This window comes from Oryx dammah, unplaced genomic scaffold, assembly GCF_014754425.2.
Source record: "Oryx dammah isolate SB20612 unplaced genomic scaffold, SCBI_Odam_1.1 HiC_scaffold_6, whole genome shotgun sequence".
NCBI classification, from domain to species: Eukaryota; Metazoa; Chordata; class Mammalia; order Artiodactyla; family Bovidae; genus Oryx; species Oryx dammah.
Window position 1 is genome coordinate 6,927,532 of NW_024070190.1, and position 19,460 is coordinate 6,946,991.

Here is a 19,460-nt window from a genome sequence, read left to right on the forward strand (position 1 = left end):
CATGAAGAAAAGCAAGAGATTAATCAAAAGCTCTGCAATATTTACTGCTGAAAACACAGAAAATGCAAAAAAGCAGTGGCATTTCAGTGCCTTGTCAGAGCAAAACCTGAAGAAGTGATACTCTTCCTGATTAGTTTTTGAAGAGGGCATGAGGTTTTAGGAATTGTGTACTGAGATGGGAGACTTTCTGGTAAAATCAGGGAGAGGTGGTAGATTTGTATTTTAAACCGGGAAGGCGAATATGCAGAAGTCAAGTGGCAAAGGAAACTTGCCACAAATGTCCGGTAGTACTTCCCATGGCCTGGTGTGGATCACCAGGCATCTCTGTCCCTTCCTCTCCTCTGGGGGATTGTGGACCACCAGCACCTTGGACCAAGAGACAAGAGAATCAGTCCTTCTCTCTCTCCCATTACCAATTATCCAATACTGAGCCAAAAAACTTGTTCAAGAATTTTGTGTTATTAAACATTAACACTCTAAAAATCCCTGAAGTAATTGATTTAACTTTGTTTTCAATGTAGGAAGCCTGATGTTACTTTGGATTTTATGCTTCCAAGAAAAACGAGTTTGTCATCTGACAGCAATAAAACATTTTGCATGATCGGCCATTGTTTATCATCCCAAGAAGAATGTTTGCAATTGGCTGGAAAATGGGGCCTGGGAAATTTACTCCTCTTCAATGGTATATTTTTCCCCTTCAGAGCATTTTCAGATTTTTCCTTCAGTTAACAAGTATTAAACTAAGTTAATTGTCCTGGATAAAGTGTTTATCCCTGTTCCTTCACTTGTACTTAATAAGTACTGTATTTCCTAGATTTCAAGATAAGTGGTTCTGAGACAATTGATACATATATTTAATGCAAAGCACATATCCTCCCCCACCCGCCTGCCAAAGAGAAGCCTATATTAAATCACTTTATAATCCTGGAAAATGCATTATAGCAGGTGCAGTTAGACTGGCTGTCTCTCTTACTTATAATTTTAGTATATTACATAAAAAATACCAAATTTTAGGTGAAGAAGAAATACATGATTTTTAAAAATGTATTACTCAACCTGGTACATAATAGCATCTAGACAGTGTTTATTGAATAGATAGATGGATGGATGAAGGACTGATGATACCAATCTATATGTTGTTTTTAAAAGGAATTCACTGAGATAAAATTTCCATTTGCAAAAAAAAAAAGACAAAACCAAAAAATCCCCTATTTTTAGCTTAAGGAGCAAATATAAATATTATTACTTTATTTTACCAAGAGTTTTACAGATAATGTTTTATATATATACATATATATGTATATTAATTCATTTTACATCTAGAGTTGCTATAGATTTCTTGCTCATTACACCAATTTGAAAATTGAGGCTTTAATTTTGAAAGATACAGTGAACAACTGAAGAATCTAGCAAAAAAACTCCTCTGATTTCTTGTTTTTATGAAAAATTCTGGAGTATTTTAAATAAGGAACTTTTTTCTTGTTTTTTGTTTTTTGCTATTCAGGGGCTAAGATTGGCTCGCAAGAGGCATTTTATCTATATGCTTGTGGACCCAACCATACGTCCATAATGCCGTGTAAATATGGCAAGCCTGTGAATGACTACTCCAAGTACATTAATAAAGAAATTTTGCAATGTGAACAAATCAGAGAACTTTTTATGACCAACAAAGATGTGGACATTGGTCTTTTAATTGTAAGTTTTCATTTTATAGGTTTTAACTTTTTAGTAACTGTTATGTATGTTTATTGAAGGTGAATTAGCTGTGATTTGATTTTTAGAGTTTTTCTTTTCTGTTTCTCAACATTTTCTTTACTTACAAATGTTTTTCTTTTTAATTAAAATACTTTGACTTCCTCAAAATTTGTTTTCAGGTTTCAAATTTTCATCTGCTTTTCCTTGGAACTATATTTCTATACTAAGTAGTAGTTTAGGTTATACCTGTTGTTAATCATTCAAGAAAAACTTTTATGATATAATAAAAATATAATACATGTTAGCCTTAAAAATTGCTTATTATATTTCCTTTCCATACTTAAAAATAAGTGCTAATTTTTATTTGTATTAACTTTATACATATTCAGATTTTAGACTATTCTTTTTTTTCTTTCTTTTTTTAATATAAGTTTATTTTAATTGGAGGTTATTACTTTATTCTTTAATATCAGTAGCAACTAGGAATTTTGCTTTCAAATTATTGCTAATTCTGCTTATATGAGACTCTTGATTGCATTTTATACATTATTCTAATACAGTGTTATACTAATACACAGTTTAGGAGCTTGTGATGGATACTTTTCATTATAGCAACTAGGAAACTGATCCTTCATAGTCTAAAACATGTAAGTCTTGAGTGGTATTAAGTATCTGTGGTAAAATGGATATAGAATTTAACTAAAGATCTGGTATTAGACCCACAATCTTTTTCTCCGTAAGGAGTATTCAGAAATGGAGCTTAGGGGCATTTTGGCTGTCCACTGTTATTGAACGGGGGCCAGAGATTGTAAATGTTCTACGGTGCATGGGTAGTATCCAGCCAGAATCACCCAGAGGACTTGCCGAAACATAGATCGCTTCAGTAGACCTGAAGTGTGGCCCAAGAATTTGCATTTTTAACAACTTCTGAGGTGATGTTACTGCTGCTGGTTGGGGCCCACACACTGAGTATCTCTGCTTTAGGAAGACCAAGGAGCTCATACAATGGATGTTTGTTCAGATAATTTTAGCTCTCTGGTTTTTGGCTAATCCTTTTTTCACAAAAAATATGTATTCTTAACCTTTTATTTTGCCTGAACAAAATAGAGGTTATAATTCATAAAATTCAACAGAAATTATCACAAGTAAAAATTATACAGGTTTTATGTGAAAAATCTTTTTTGAAAGCATATTTTTTTTAAGCCTGACTTTTTTAGCTTGGTATTTTGGGGTTATGAGTAAGAGGTCAGACAGACATGGTGCCCTCCTAGCAAGGTGTTGGTATCAGATGGGACTTGTTTCAGATAACCAGGCATTTTATCAGATTTTTAATGAAAACTACTGTAGATTTATGATTTTGTTTTGCCCAGCATAATCATATACAGTAGACTGTGCCATCAGTTTGGTTGGTATGCAAATGTGCTAGATGATGTCTAATGAAACTATACTCGAATCACAGTGGGTTGAAAATGATCGAAGCCCAAAGCCCCCAGCTGCTACACGATTTTCCATAAGCGTGATCTTCTGTAGCGGCCTTCATTGAGAGCATCTCAGAGTACATTTTGTTTTTAAAGTTTACCATAATTTTTAAAGTAATTGATAGAATATTTGACAGAGAGCTAGAACCTAATCAAAACTACCCTTTGCTTGGGAGAAATACTCAGTTTGTTAGGTATGCTGATAGTTTGGAGTTTTATTCTAGTGGAAAGAATGCTCTAGTTTATAGAGTCATATTTAAATGAGTAGGCAGCCCATGAGCAAATTCAGTACCAAAATATATTTGAATACATTGACCCAGAGTCCCATCTCATAGGATTGTAAGGATTGGTTACTATTTATAAATGCATAGAACAGTTCATAGGACATGAGTATGGTAGGGATTTGTTATTGGTGATAGGTATAATTTCATGTTTATTCTCAAAAGATCAAAGCTGGAATTTTTCTCAGCCTTCATATGGTTTACATGTATTGACCACTCCTAAATGAAATGGATCTTTTTCTTTGTGGAGAGCTGTCTTGCTTTTCATGTCCATCTTTGTTTTGTGCAGTGACTGTCTTTATTAAAACAAAGAAAAAGATTTTTTGCTTGTCTTTTCACTTTGAAATAATCCATTTGCTAGTTGATAATGTACTTTTTAAACTGTTTAGTTATTGAAGGAAATTATTTGTGTTTCAGGAAAGTCTTTCAGTTGTATATACAACTTACTGTCCTGCTCAGTACACCATCTATGAGCCAGTTATTAGACTTAAAGGTCAAATGAAACCCCAACTCTCTCAAAGACCCTTCAGCTCAAAAGAAGTTCACAGTATCTTACTAGAACCTCATCATCTAAAGAATCTCCAGCCCACTGAATGTAAAACCCTTCAAGGCGTTCTGCATGAGATTGGTGGAACTGGTATATTTGTCTTTCTCTTTGCTAGGGTAAGAATCACTGATTGTAATTTTATTTAAAGATAAACTACTTCTTTTTTATTGATAACTTTTAGGATTCCTTTTTGATTAACAGTAATGCTATGTATCAATTGTATTAAACTTTCAAGATTAAAAAAGCACACATTGTTTAGAATGTCATCAAAGTTTCTGCCACAGTAATTTTTTTGTTAAAATTTCTTTTTAATTTATGGAGATTTGGGACTTCCTTAGACTTCTTGTGGTTGAAACTCCACTCCCAATGCCAAAGGCATGGGTTCGATCCCTGGTCAGGGAACTAAGAATCCTGCATGCCATGTGGTGCAGTTAAGTAAATAAGTAAATAATTTATGAAGATGTTTTCTGTATCCAGAGATGTAATTCGAACCATTAAGTATTAAGTGTATAAGATTTAATATTGCCAATGAGAAAAAAAATGCTATAATAAAAGTAGAAAAGAAATGTGAAGAATTGTGAAACTTGTTTTTCCCTTGAAACTTCCAGATGCTTGGGGAAAAATAAAGGTCAACAAGTAAGTACAAAAATAACTTATTTGGGATTGAAATTTTTTGAAAGAGGAGAAAGTCAAAAAATTTGACCCACGCCATGGATACTGTTTTAGAGAATTATGTTTATTTATCTGTTGTGTTTAGCCATCTATGGGCTGGAACAATCTTTTTCCTGAGGTGAAGTAGACAGTGGTGTACATGACTGTTTCAAGGACTGCTAAAATCCAAATAGAGGGTACAAATGGTCTCGCTTCAGTACGAATCATTTATACTTCCTTGTGGTCCAAACCCTTGTTTAATTAAAGCAACCCTGATCTTTTTCACTTCCAAATTTTATGCTTAAGTGTAACTTCTGCACCATTGTCATATGTCTCCCTTTTTTTTTTCTTTAGTGGGGGCACCTTTGATTACTTTTTGTGCTAAGAGACATATCAATGTTAGTTGTTATTATATCCTTCCTCCCCTACAAAAGTAAAATTCAGTTTCCTTAAAACCCTTACAGGTATAGCCTACCTTTTGAGCTTAATCTGCTCCATCTAGCCAGATAGGCAACCTGCAGCCTCCTAAATGTACTATGAATCCAATCTTCATCTCTCTTCCTCCTGGGTCCCACACTTGGACACCTGTTTATCCCTGCTTCCTGTGGTTTTCCTCTCTCTCCCAGTGATCTTCACATAGGCTTCCCATCCCGAGCAGGGTGGAGTCAGAAATAGTTTTTATGCTCTCATGCATTCATATTGTCTCACTCTTCTTTGCTTTTTCAAATCATAATAGGATGTTTGTTTCTTACATATAGTAGTTGTCAGAAAGCATTGGGGGAATTGAAGTACAAGTCACAATCGTTAGTTTTTATTCTGTCTTATGTTTTGACCTATCAGCAGGCCCCACAGGAGGTAGGTAGTCTGCCTATTTACAGTCTAAGCAGTCTATCTATCATTTTATCTTCCATAGCATAGAACATAGAGCCTGTTTGTTGACTAAGCATCAAAAATATGAAGCATTTCGCTGACACTTCAGATCACCAATAAAATGCCACGACTTCTAAGGTTATCAATGTTATTTTAGTTAATTTATAGCATATTTGAGACATAAGAGCATGGAACTTATTGGTTTTATTTGTTTAAAATTCTTAAGTAATTATAAACAGTGTCAGCAATAAAAAATAAAACTTTCAAATGAGACTGATAGGTTGGTATTACATAATGAAAGATAACCCCACATGTTAAATTTTTAATCTCGACAAATTAGAAAAAATTTATCTACTTTGTTTTTAGGTTGTGGAACTCAGTAGCTGTGAAGAAACTCAAGCGTTAGCATTGAGAGTTATACTCTCATTAATTAAATACAACCAACAGAGAATACATGAGTTAGAAAACTGTAATGGACTTTGCATGATTCATCAGGTGTTGATAAAACAAAAATGCATTGTTGGCTTTCACATTTTGAAGGTACGTTCTCATAAAACTTATTCTCAGGGTTTCATATGCAGTGATACTTACCTCTTCATTAAGTCTCTTAGTAATAGATGTTTCGTGTTTCATTTATTCCTGAAGAAAAATAAGGAAACTCGATAATATGTATTTAATCAAATGAAGGCTCTTCTGGGTTTTTCGTCGTTTAAATAATTACATTTTCATTTCCTCTAAAACATTTTAGAAAAATATAAGAAAAAATTAAGGTTTTTAGATCTTGATAAGCCAGTGATACCTCCTGGGCTGGCCCCTCATTCTGTAGACTGGTGATAGTGACTCATACACAGACTGCTGCTTGCTTCAGCACCCACGGGTATGGGGGTGAACCCAGTTCTCCAGACACCTAGTGCTGTGCAGTTCTTGGGAGGCAATGCTGCTATAGAGTTAGAATCTTGAAGCTGTATTAACTTTTTATTTTGACCCAACTGTAATCACATATTTAAATATCTTTCTAATTAAAAGCACTTGGTAACGTTGTGAAAGTATTTCTTTCTGAGGGTTCTAGTATTAAGGCAAAAGACCAATGCCTATTCCCATGCCCCCAGACTCCAACTCTTAAAATGAGCAAGATCCATACACTTGTGGCATGAATACTTCTTAGAAAAAGTTTAAAACTCAACAGATTCATTGAATTTTAAAAATAGGATGTAGTTTATTTTACTCCATATTTGAAACTAAATAGTCATTTATAAATATTTGAAATTTGGGGGTTTTCTTATTACTTGAATTGTTTTACAAAACAAGGTAAAGATACCTTGTGAAATGCTGAGCTATTCAGTAGTTTTCTTTTGAATTTAATGTTATGAGTGCTAAGTGCTAAGAAAGCTTCGTCTTTCTGTTGAATTTTTGGATTGATTATTGATGCATCTTGTATTAATGCTGTTTTTCCGTAGACCCTTCTTGAAGGTTGCTGTGGTGAAGATATTATTCATATCAATGAGAATGGAGAATTTAAGTTGGATGTAGAGTCTAATGCTATAATCCAGGATGTTAAACTGTTAGAGGAACTATTGCTAGACTGGAAGATATGGAATAAAGCGGAGGCATGTACTTTATGTGGTTAAAAAGCATTTGTTATGAATTTACCCTCTTAGCAATTTTTACATGTGCAGCACCAACCATATATGCTTTGTCATGTGGCATATCTCTAGAACCTTTTCATTTGGTTTGACTGCTCGACTCAGTAGACAACAGCTCCCTGTTTCCCTTCCCCCAAGTCCCTGGCAGCCACCATTCCACATTGTGTTTCTTTGGTTTGATTGTATTAGATATTTAATCCAAGTGGAATCATTCAGTGTTTGCCTTTTTATGATTGGCTTATTTGACTTAGCATTATGTCCTCAAAGGTTATCTGTGTTATAACATATGACAAGACTGTTTTCTTTCTTACACTATTCCATTGTATGTGTTTTCCACATGTTCTTTATTTGTTCATCTGTCATGGACATTTAGGTTGCTTCCACATTTTGGCTATTGTGAATTATGCTGCCGTGAACGTGAATGTGCAGAGATCCCTCTGAGATCCTGTTTTCAGTTATTTTAGATACATATGCAAAAATAGGATTGCTAAGTCATATAGTAATTCTAATTTTTTAAAAATAGAATTACTGTACCATACTATTTTCTGTAAGAGAGGCACCATTTTACAGTCCTACCAGCAATGTGCAAAGGATCCAAGTTCTTTACCTGCTTACCAACAATTGTTATTTTTTGATAGTGTCTATTCTGTAGGATATGAGGTAATAATAATAACTTGTAGTTTTGATTTGCATTTCCCTGATGATTGGTTGATGAAGAGCATCTTTTCATATACTTATTGACCCTTTGTATATGTTCTTTGGAGAGATGTCCATTCAGGTCATATGACTATTTTTTAATTGAGTTATTTGATTTTCTGTTAATGAGTTGTAAGAGTCATATATTTTACATACTAATCCCTCATCTCATATATGGTTTGTAAGTGTTTTCTCCTATTTTGTGTATTGCCTTTTCACTCTGTTGACTGTTTTCTTTGCTGCACAGAGAAACATGTACTTTTAAATATTCATCTAATCAGTCTTCTCAAAAACAAAACAAATTTACTGCTTCAGTGTAGTATTAATTGTAAATGGAAATCTAGAGATTAATTTCTGTGCAAGGTTTTAGACAGCCATAGATAATGTTGATCTAGAGAATCAGGATCAAAACTTTGACTGCAGGTAGTAGCAGTATTCAGGCTGGAAAACTTGAATCAATTGGAGACTTGCATTTACCATAAACTCTCAAAGGAAATCCTACTAAAAGTGTGTGGAGTTGAGTCAAGGAGAGGGAAACGGACACACTTCTGAGTAGGGGAGCCATGTTTTCCAGAAGTCAGAGCTGTATCTGTTTGCGGAGCAAGGCTGTGAAGTCTTGGCTTCATGGTAGGCACAAGCTAAGGAGCATGCTTTGATCTTAGATCTAGGAAGTCTTAACAACTGGATGATGGATTGTGTGGTCTTCACAAGGACCCAGCAAGGAAAATGAATGTGGGGCTTTTTCCTTCTGCCCTAGCTAAAGTATAGTCTTCATGGTTTGGTTCGTAGAGCCTCCTCAGTTCTAATGTAGACTGTAGATTGTCTAGAGTTACTTAGAGTGTAACACCATTATCGTCAAATGTAGCTGAAGACCAATTCAATGTGTATACCTTTACAATTTAAAAATATTTGGTTACTTCCAAATTTGGCAACAGTCACCCCAGACTTACTATCAATAATGAGTTATGAAGCTAAAGAAAACTTTTCTAACCTATCATTAACAAAAATAAATTTTGACCAAATATGTTAGAGGAGAGACAGATTATTCTGTTCTCCCTGTATAAAATTATATTACCGAATTATTGTTATATGAAGAAGCAGTCCAAGAATATGCTCCTACAAAACACAGCGGGAAGTATTATGGAGCTGTGTCAAGCAGCTAGCTTTTTCTAGATTTTATGGTATTTGTCAGTTTTTAAAACTTTTATTTCATTGTGACTTCTCATTCTGAATAAATTCTCTTTCAGAATTTCAGAATGCACATCTCCATGTACATTCACATATAATATGTATACATTTGTGAACTTCTCTGTTGGCTCAGCAGTAAAAAGTCTGCCTGCCAGTGCAGGAGACACAGGTCCAACCCCTGCATCAGCAATATCCCCTGGAGAAGGAAATGACAACCCACTCCAGTATTTTTGCCTGTGAAATCCTCTGGACAGAGGGGCCTGATGGGCTACAGTCCACGGGGTCACAAAGAGTTGGACAGCGCTTAGCAACTAATCAATAACAACAAATTTACGTATGTATAAAAATACACATGATGTTGCAAGGAGAGAAAGCTAATGCACATAGTGATAGTAGATGCAAACAAACTGGACCAAAGGCGGAATGACTGTAAACATGTAGTAAAGAAACCTCTCAATTGTGGATTATGAGTTGGAATCTTAACTGAAAATCGACAGCTATTTTAGTATTTCAAAAGAGGATGCTAATTTGAGCATTAAAAAAGTTTGACTAATAAGCAAAGCATTTTTTGGTCAAATTCAAAACTGATATGCATGGTTACTTCTATGGATTTGAGATAAAATTTTCTTTCTTTTATTTTTTAATTTTCTAATTGCTTTTTTAGCTGAGTTGTTCTGGTTTTTGTTTGTTGGTTGTCTGGTTGTTGGTTTGCTTAGGCACTATTCTATTTTAGTATTATTTTTCAGGCCTGAATCAGGTTTTCATATTTGAGCTGCTTTGTCTTCAAATTTTCATATGCCTTTTTCTTTCAGGGCATCTTGATCCTGTCCTATTAAGAGAGAGGCCTTGGTTAGAATAGTATGATTAAGTCTATCAATTCCTTGGCCTTTTCATTATTCATTTCCATCATGTAATGGCCGGAAAAGCAGCAAACCTACAACCCAAACCCGTTAATTTTGCTTTTTGTTGATAGCTTTATTGAAAGATTATTTGAAGTAATAAAATGAGGTGAAGATTATTTTCAGTAGTGGTTATCTATGTAAGATTTCTTTTTCATTATTATTGTGAATACTATGGGAGAAGCATTTTAAAGTACCTTAAGAGGATGCTAATTATAGTTTTAAACTGCATGTTTAGTAATTGTGTGGAGGATTCTATAATTTGGACTTAAAAGTAAATCCAAAATTCAGAATTTCTACACTGTCAGTAAATATTTTCAGTTTAGTACATTTTTTTTCTAAAAGTATTTGATTAAATGCTGAGTATACAAATTAGCATTGAAGTCTATATGTTTTTAATAATGCTCTTTGAAAATAAATTATTTGCAAACAATTTATATGGATAATGTGTTTCTCTGTAGTAAACGGTAAATAAGTTCCCCAAGATAATTCATCTTTTGAAAATACTGTGCATCATTTAATGCCACAGAAAGGTTAGTGTCCTAAAGCCCCTAATGCAGCATTGCATTGAACATAAATTTTTAGAAATGACCTATTGTCAAAAAAAATAATAATCTTGGAATAAATCTTTAGATTTGCTTTTTCAGGCAGATTTAATCTTTGACAAATTGTGAGTGTTTACACAGTGTTAAACTGATGTATTGCATGTCTTCTAAAAAGCACGAGCCATGTTTTTCAGTAACCCTGTGCATATGTTTGTTTTCTCAGCACGGTGTTTGGGAAGCTCTGCTGGCAGCCCTAGAAGTCCTCATCAGAGCAGACCACCAGCAGCAGATGTTTAATATTAAGCAGTTATTGAAAGCTCGAGTAGTTCATCACTTTCTACTGACCTGCCAGGTTTTGCAGGTACTCCTTATGTAATTTTACTTCTGGAGGTATTTTCTGCAGTGATTTTTGTTTAATAACTCAGTACCATGGACTGAAATTCTGTGGAACTTCCAATGAGATTTTTTTCTGTGAAAGAGGTAAAGAAAATGGGCAGAGAGAGGAGAACCTGCCCAGACAGGGGTGGTCTGTAGAGCCAAATGAGGTAGAAAGTTCCTAGAGAATGTGGACAGAGAGAATGCCGTCAGCTTGGAAATTCTTAATAGCTTACAATATTTCATCAGAGTGAAGAAGGCAAGACCCAGATTTCTGGGAACTTTAAGCATGTATGGTGGATCACTGGAGGTAGTGAGAATACATGATTATTAGGAAGTCCAACAGCAAAAGGAAAGAGAAACAGACTTAACAAAAGCTTCACAATAGGTCAATTTAAGAGTTTTTTGTTTCTTTTTTTTAATGAGGTAGGATCCTAGGGACGGGGGAGCCTGGTGGGCTGCCGTGTATGGGGTCGCACAGAGTGGGACACGACTGAAGCAACTTAGCAGCAGCAGCAGCAGGATACCAGTGACTATTTGTAAGGAGTCATTGGAGAGGGCAAAGTTGAAGAAGCTTAGACTGGGCTGAACTCAAGAATGAGTGATTGAAGTGGTAACCAGGAGCCCTGGGAAGTCACAGGGGTACGATTTAGAAAAAAAAAAAAAAAGATGGTTGTGGCAGAAATAACACTGAATTGCAAGTTCGGAGATCTGTGTTCTTGTCTTGACTTGGCCATTGTGAGATCTTGACTGACTTTTGTAGACTCCTGTTCTCTCCGTATATCTGAGGTAGTCAAACTAACCTGTGTTAAAGTTAATATCTAGATTTTAAGTTTTCTGATTCAGCAATTCAAAAGAATATATGAAGAAGAGTGGATGTAGAGATATACTGTGTATTTGGACAGAGAGGAAAGATCTAGCCTTGATCTAGAAGCCAGCTGCTATGCACTGGGGAGGTAGAGTTGGAATATATAAGTAATTTATTTATATCTGTCTTTATTTTTGGTAATTATGTAGCATTCTGCCAGGTCTGATTATTCAAGGCAGTAGATGGTGCAGTAGAAGGAGATCAAAGGTCTAAGTGTGAGTTATGCTGCACTACTGAGATGTTTTCTATGTGGTTTAAGTTAGATATACAATCACTTCAGGTCTTCATATTGTAGAAATGAAGGATAAAACCTCTCTGAGCTGCTGTGAGTAATAACTTTGTAGACTGGAACACACTCTATTCATGTAACCAGTTTTGTCTATCAGAAATTTTCTCGTTTGAACCAAATCAGTAGTAGCAGAAGCAGTAGTGAGTAGTAGCTAACATTTATATGGGGCCATGGTTTTAATACATCTTAATAGCAAGATTGCTTGAATAGAGAAATAGCAACTCAGTTTTATGGTAAATATCTAGTCTAGAGCAGGAAACCAACACAGTTCTATCTTAAACAAAATTATCTTGCTTAAATGAGAAATATTAGTTAAGTTGACAGTTCTTTTTAAATTAAGGAGAGTTTTTCTTTTTTTTTTTTCAGGAACACAAAGAGGGGCAGCTTATATCCATGCCCCGAGAGGTTTGTAAATCATTTGTGAAAATTATAGCCGAAGTCCTTGGATCTCCTCCAGATTTGGAATTATTGACGATTATCTTCAATTTCCTTTTAGCAGTTCATCCTCCTACTAATACTTATGTTTGTCACAACCCCACAAACTTCTATTTTTCTTTGCACATAGGTAGGTATAATCATTTTTTTTAGATCTTGGCTATTTCCACTTTAGTTTTTTTCTTCCCATTTGATCATGTTTGCTTCATATTCATTGAATGAACTCTGTGCTAGAAACTGCTCAGTTACACACTGGAATTGGGACAGGACAGAGGGCCATACAGTAAACTAGACATAGTCTCTGCCTTCAGAGAACTTAAAAGCCAAGAGGTGAGGGTAAATGTATGTGCTGAAATAATTACAATAAATAATATCTGGCAAGTACCTAATAGATACAAAAGAAGAACTGATTTGATTTCAGGAGAGTTAGGGTTTCATCTTCAGATGTGGAGAGAGATTTAATAGATTAATAATCTGCCATGGGCATTGAAGAATTTTGATAGGTATTAATAGATTAGAGAATTACTATCAGGTGAAGAGAGTGACTTAAAGCAAGGCAAAATAGAGAAAATAAAGAATAGTGAATTTTAGCTAATATAGGAGATTTGTAAAGGAGTAGAGAAATAATATCATAAATGTAGTTTTGGATCATCATTTATTCAACCACACACAAAATCATATTAAATGAGTCCTTGAATATAAGAGCAGAGAACTTGAACCTGTGTTCTTCTCAGGAGTAATTGAAGGATTTTGTTTTGTTGTGTTTGTTTTGAGCCAACCTGTATAAGTTATTACAATAAAATTCAGCATAGAGGAACAATGTGCATAGAAGTGAGTTGAAGCTCAGGGAACAGATGAGACCACTGAAGAAAACTGTTGGGAGAAAGAAGGAAAAAGGAAGCTAAGGATAGAATTATTGGTAATACTATTTAAAGGATGGAACAAGAAAGAGTAATCTCAGTATTTTTTAAAAAAATGGAATCAGATTTTTTAAAGAACTCGGAAAATGTGATGTGGTAAGAAAGCAAGCCAGAGTATACATGTGAGAAAGCTAAATAGTAAATTTAGAGAGGGAAACTGATTGTAAACAGCCATTTTAAGCCATGTAATAGTGAATAAAATGATACAGCTACAGTAAAAAGCCAAATGAAATTATACAGCATGACTTTGTATTAGGTTCAGCAAACATCTAGTGAATAATGTCCAGATTCTGGTAGCACAGGGTAGTTGCAAAGATGAGTTAAATGTGTGTGGTCTTACAGTCTAGTAAAGGGAAGAGAGGCATAAACAGGTAAGTATAACATGTGCAAAGCATAGCAATGCATTGCAAGGGGCTATTTCCTGAAGGAGGAGATACCTGCTCTGAGTTGAGTTGACTAGGAGTTGAAGGGAATGGCCTTCCAGGCAAAGCAAATGGCTTGGTGTTGCTGACATTAAGGAAGAAGGCTGGTAGAGGGGCATGGAGACAGCTCATGGAGATTGCTCTAGATGAGAAACTTGGACTTTATCTAGAGTGGTAAGGAGGCAACAGAGAGCCCTGGAAGGTTTTAAGCAGAGCTTACCATTTAATGGAGAGAATGCTGGTAGCTATGAGGATTTGAGGGTGGCCAGATGTCCATCCCAGATATCATTTAGAAGTCTGTGATGATAATCCAGGTGACGGATGATAAAAGCCTGCATTATAGCACTGTGCTAGGGATGAGAAGAGTTCAAGAAACAAAGTCAGTAGAACCTGGAGACTGACTTGACATGGGTAAAGGAAAGGAAAGGTCAAGGGTGGCTCCCAGATCCTGCATGGGAAACGGGTACTTCTACCATGGGAACCAGAGAACAATGCAGGAGTGAATTTAGGGCAGAAAGGTGACTCACATTTAGATTTGTTGCATTTGTGTTGCATTTAAGAAATCAAGCAGTTGAATTTAGAAGTATGAAGCTCAGAAAGGAAGATTAAGCTGGATGTATTAATTTTTGGAGTCATACTAGGGCTGTGTAAAAACAGAAGACATAGACCTTCCCTCAAGTAATGAAGAGATGAACGTGATCCTTGGAAAGATCATGTTAGCATATAAAAAATGAACAGTTAGCTGTTAAACTATAGAAATAACTATGAGTACAGTCAGAATTCAAAGAAAATAGAAGTTAATGTAGCTAATGTTAGTTAACAAAAGAATCTAAAGTAAGAAATTGTAGAGTATCCTCACATATCAAAATGTGCATTAGTATAAAGTATATGCAGAGTACATCATGAGAAACGCTGCTCTGGAAGAAACACAAGCTGGAATCAAGATTGCCGGGAGAAATATCAATCACCTCAGATATGCAGATGATACCACCCTTATGGCAGAAAGTGAAGAGGAGCTAAAAAGCCTCTTGATGAAAGTGAAAGTGGAGAGTGAAAAAGTTGGCTTAAAGCTCAACATTCAGAAAACGAAGATCATGGCATCTGGTCCCATCACTTCATGGGAAATAGATGGGGAAACAGTAGAAACAGTGTCAGACTTTATTTTGGGGGGCTTCAAAATCACTACAGATGGTGACTGCAGCCATGAAATTAAAAGACACTTACTCCTTGGAAGAAAAGTTATGACCAACCTAGATAGTATATTCAAAAGCAGAGACATTACTTTGCCGACTAAGGTCCATCTAGTCAAGGCTATGGTTTTTCCTCTGGACATGTATGTATGTGAGAATTGGACTGTGAAGAAGGCTGAGCGCCAAAGAATTGATGCGTTTGAACTGTGGTGTTGGAGAAGATTCTTGAGAGTCCCTTGGACTGCAAGGAGATCCAACCAGTCCATTCTGAAGGAGATCAGCCCTGAGATTTCTTTGGAAGGAATGATGCTAAAGCTGAAACTCCAGTACTCTGGCCACCTCATGCGAAGAGTTGACTCATTGGAAAAGACTCTGATGCTGGGAGGGATTGGGGGCAGGAGGAGAAGGGGACGACCGAAGATGAGATGGCTGGATGGCATCACGGACTCGATGGACGTGAGTCTGAGTGAACTCCGGGAGATGGTGATGGACAGGGAGGCCTGGTGTGCTGCAATTCATGGGGTTGCAAAGAGTCAGACACGACTGAGCGACTGAACTGAACTGATACCATTTTTTTGACTTTGAATATTTTTGTAGATATTTGTATTTAATGACTTGCTTTTAACGTTGTATTTTTGTTTTATCCATTTTAAAAATTTTCTCAAAATTTATTTTGATTCTAGATGGCAAGATCTTTCAGGAAAAAGTGCAGTCAATCATGTACTTGAGGCATTCTAGCAGTGGAGGAAAGTCTGTTACTAGCCCTGGATTTATGATAATAAGCCCATCAGATTTTACTGCTTCACCACCTGAAGGTAAACAAACAAACAAAAGTGATACTGAAAGTGTAGCCCTTTCCTATTTAGTTCTGAATATAGATGCCTATTTGCACAACCTGATAAACTAAATAAATGGAAAGCTAAACTTTACAGAATATATTTAAGGATTCCATTTACTGCTTTCTAATATTAGTAACTCACAGTCAGTATAGCAAGTAATTCTCAGGAGAGCTTAGGAGATGGATGAGGCTCATGCTATTTTATTCTGGAATTCTTTGTCCCCGTTTATCAGTCTTTCATTAAGTTTCTGATTTATTTTCTCATTTTCTTCAAAAACTTTGTTTGGCTTACTGTCTCCTTTCCATCTGAACTCATTCTGGACAACTTCACTTACCATGTGAGTGGCCATCCATACCGCAGCCTCACTGAGATCCTTGACCCTGGGGACCTTCCCTCTACTTTACCTTCCAGTCTGCTTGTGTCCATCTTGAACATCATCAAAGAACACGTCCCACCTCTGAAATTCCAGTCTCCCACTCTCTATGACAACTTCCTATCTTTCTGGTTTCTTTTTCATCATCCCCAAGTTTTCTCTGCCTCTTTTCTTCTTTCAGCATAGATTTCATTAGCCAATGAAAGACTAGGTCCCACCTCCAGCTCTGATACAAATTATTAAATAGGCCAGTAAGATAGAGACATGGATAGTAGGTGAAGGTATCTGGGTATTAAGCTCCAATTTTATTTCTCTCCCAAAGAGTTTCGGTTATTCCCTAGCACATCTTATGGCCTTGTATTATAATATTTTAAGGCTGTGTTTTAATTAGTTTTATTTGGAATTTTATAGGATGTGTCATTCTTAAAATCGTTGAGCATCATTCTGAAACTTTTTCTAGTACAATCATGCCCCCATTTTTTCCAGGTCATTTGAACAGACCCTTTTGGCAGCCTTATTCCTCCAGCCAAAATCCAGAAATAACTAGGAAGAACTTCTGAACTATGGAGCTATTCTATTGCCACAGAGCCTGAGCTCTAAACAGTTCATTCAGTCCTTATTTACTGTATATCAGCACTTTTCAAGTTTTAGATGCTGAAAAAAATCACCTGGAAAGCTTGTTAAAGCACAGATCCCTGGCCCCTGCCTTCTACATTCTGATTCAGTAGGTCTGGGGTGGAGCATGAGAATGTACATTTCCAGCAGTCACGCAGCGGTGCTGATACCCGTGCTCCTGGCCCACAGACCACACCTTCAGGAGCATTCATTTATATCCCATACACTAAGGATGAGAGATCTCCTTCTGTGTAGAATATGAGGAGCAGAAAAATGGAGAGCTGTGGCAAGAAGAGAAATATTATTATTTCTTAATAATAGCAGCAAAAAGTGGCTGCAGAAATGAGGAGTGAGAGAACAGTCTAGGGACATTTAGCCTGGTAATAATAACACCAAGTACGGCTATCACTGCTATTTATTCAGCACACGTTTATTATGTGCTTATTTTACCTTTGAAGAAATGAACACTCATATAATTAAATTATTTACCTAGGGCCACCTAATTAACAGAACCGTCTCTTCAAAAAGCCAACATTCTTTCCACTGTGTTAAAATGCATCCTCGGGACTTCCCTGGGGACTTCACCTTTCAATGCAGGGGATGCAAGTTCAATCCTTGGTCAAGGAGCTAAGATCCTGCATGCTTTGTGGCCAACAAAAGAGAAAAACATAAGACAGAAACATTTTGTAAACAAATTCAAAAAAGATTTTCAAAAAAACGTCCACATCAAAAAAGAAAATCTAAAACAAACTGCATCCTAGTGACTGTTAGCCTGAGGTAAATGGATTTTCACTTAATTCACTTAATTTCACTTCATTAGGACCATTCACCCCAATAACTTTGAATCACTCAGTCAATATTGTATTTTATTAAGGAAACAAGAGATAGGTATTTTGGGAAATTTTTAATTAAAAGTAGTTGAAACAAAAATAGTTTTAACACAAATTTTAAGCATTAGTCACTACAGTCATTATCCTGTATGTGTTCACTAACATCACTGGATAAATGGGTTATTACTGTGGTTGAGACTGACGGTACAAAAGAGAAGTGATCCCACTGAGCTGACTTTTCAGTGCTGTTTCCCTGTCCACTCTTACCAGGAAACAGGTCATCCAGTGCTGTTCCAAAGCAGGTAGCTGCCAGTATGCTGCGTTCTAGAAGCCTCCCAGCATTTCCTACTTCTTCACCTCACATAAAGCCACGGAAACTGACTGGAAGTTTGGGTTGTAGTATTGACAAGTTACAGAGTTTTGTAGATGATGGCGTTGCTTCCCAGCCAGAGAAATGGAGCCCTCTGAGGAGTTCTGAGACACTGGAAAAAACCAAACAAGATGCCTTCATCAGTAGCTGTGAGTCTGCAAAAACGGTTTGTGAAACGGAAGCTGCCCTTTCGGCCCAAGCTTCTGTCAGTGATGCCCCAAAAGGAGTCTTGAAACTTCCAGCGGTCAACATAGATCAGAAAGACTTCGGAGCAGAGCCCAGATCAGACGACGACAGTCCTGGGGACGAGTCCTGCCCACGCCGACCTCTTTACCTGAAGGGACTGGCCTCGTTCCAGCGCAGCCACAGCACCATTGCCAGCCTGGGGCTAGCTTTCCCCTCTCAGAACGGCTCTGCGGCTGTCGGCCGGTGGCCAAGTCTTGTTGACAAGAACACCGACGACTGGGAAAACTTTGCTCTTCCTGTCGGTTATGAGCCACACCACAGCCGAACTACAGGTGCTCACAGGTACATGTGTTTTTGTATGACAACCACTTCCTCCCTTTTTTTAAACTGTTCTTTGAAGAATTTCTGTACTTGTAGAAATCTCTTTATGCTGTGACCTCTTTATTCTGTAACATAGTACAACGTGTATGTTAACAACAAGCAAAGATGCCTTTCTCCTTACTTTAATACTAGGTGATAATTCCATATTTAACTAAAGGCTAAACCATAAATAGTTCTTGAAGAAATGATTATCTTATGGTTAATTTAATTCCATATGATTATTAGAGAAAAGCTCTTCAGTTTAGGAAGATTGTACGGTTTATTATTGTTCCCCAAATCAGCACCATCAGTGAGACTTTCCACAGTGATGGGAATGGTCGCTGGTGCTGTCCACTCAGAAGACACATGCTCACGTGAAGTGTGGCCAGTGCAGCCGAGCAACTGAATGTTTAAATAGTTTAAACAGCACAGGTGGCACTTGGAAATCACAGAGGTAGAGCAGACTAGTGTTTAGTAGACTATATATCTAAAAACTACTGGTAATTAAAAGGTGATGGCAAATCTGTTAATCACAGTTAAATCAGGAAACATTTTTAAACCTTATGAACTTATGTTTCACATGTGAAAATTACTACTGCTCATCACTGTTCGTGAGGTAGTCATGATGCACTACTTTTTTCCCCTGATATTGTGTTTATGACCCTTTGTGGGTCTCTGTTTTAGTGTAACCGAAGACTGCTTGGTACCTATATGCTGTGGGTTGTATGAACTCCTAAGTGGAGTTCTTCTCATCCTGCCTGATGTTATGCTGGAAGATGTGATGGACGGGCTCATTCAAGCAGATACGCTTTTAGTCCTCGCCAACCACCCATCACCTGCTGTACAACAAGAAGTTATTAAAGTAAGGGCAGATACTAAATATGTTGCTTTAATT

The 19,460-nt window shown here is 36.4% G+C and overlaps 1 protein-coding gene across 1 annotated transcript in view; it reads left to right on the forward strand.

The window, feature by feature from the left end:
- Window positions 1–19,460, forward strand: part of LOC120865417 (lysosomal-trafficking regulator-like) — a 164,800-nt gene that overhangs the window by 71,469 nt on the left and 73,871 nt on the right. Inside the window, exons 15-24 of the mRNA XM_040242693.1 lie at window positions 522–682; window positions 1,505–1,695; window positions 3,872–4,117; window positions 5,889–6,062; window positions 6,980–7,129; window positions 10,717–10,854; window positions 12,392–12,590; window positions 15,676–15,807; window positions 17,920–18,547; window positions 19,250–19,427. Of these exons, the coding sequence (XP_040098627.1) occupies window positions 522–682; window positions 1,505–1,695; window positions 3,872–4,117; window positions 5,889–6,062; window positions 6,980–7,129; window positions 10,717–10,854; window positions 12,392–12,590; window positions 15,676–15,807; window positions 17,920–18,547; window positions 19,250–19,427 (2,197 nt within the window). The remainder of the gene's footprint in view (window positions 1–521; window positions 683–1,504; window positions 1,696–3,871; window positions 4,118–5,888; window positions 6,063–6,979; window positions 7,130–10,716; window positions 10,855–12,391; window positions 12,591–15,675; window positions 15,808–17,919; window positions 18,548–19,249; window positions 19,428–19,460) is intronic.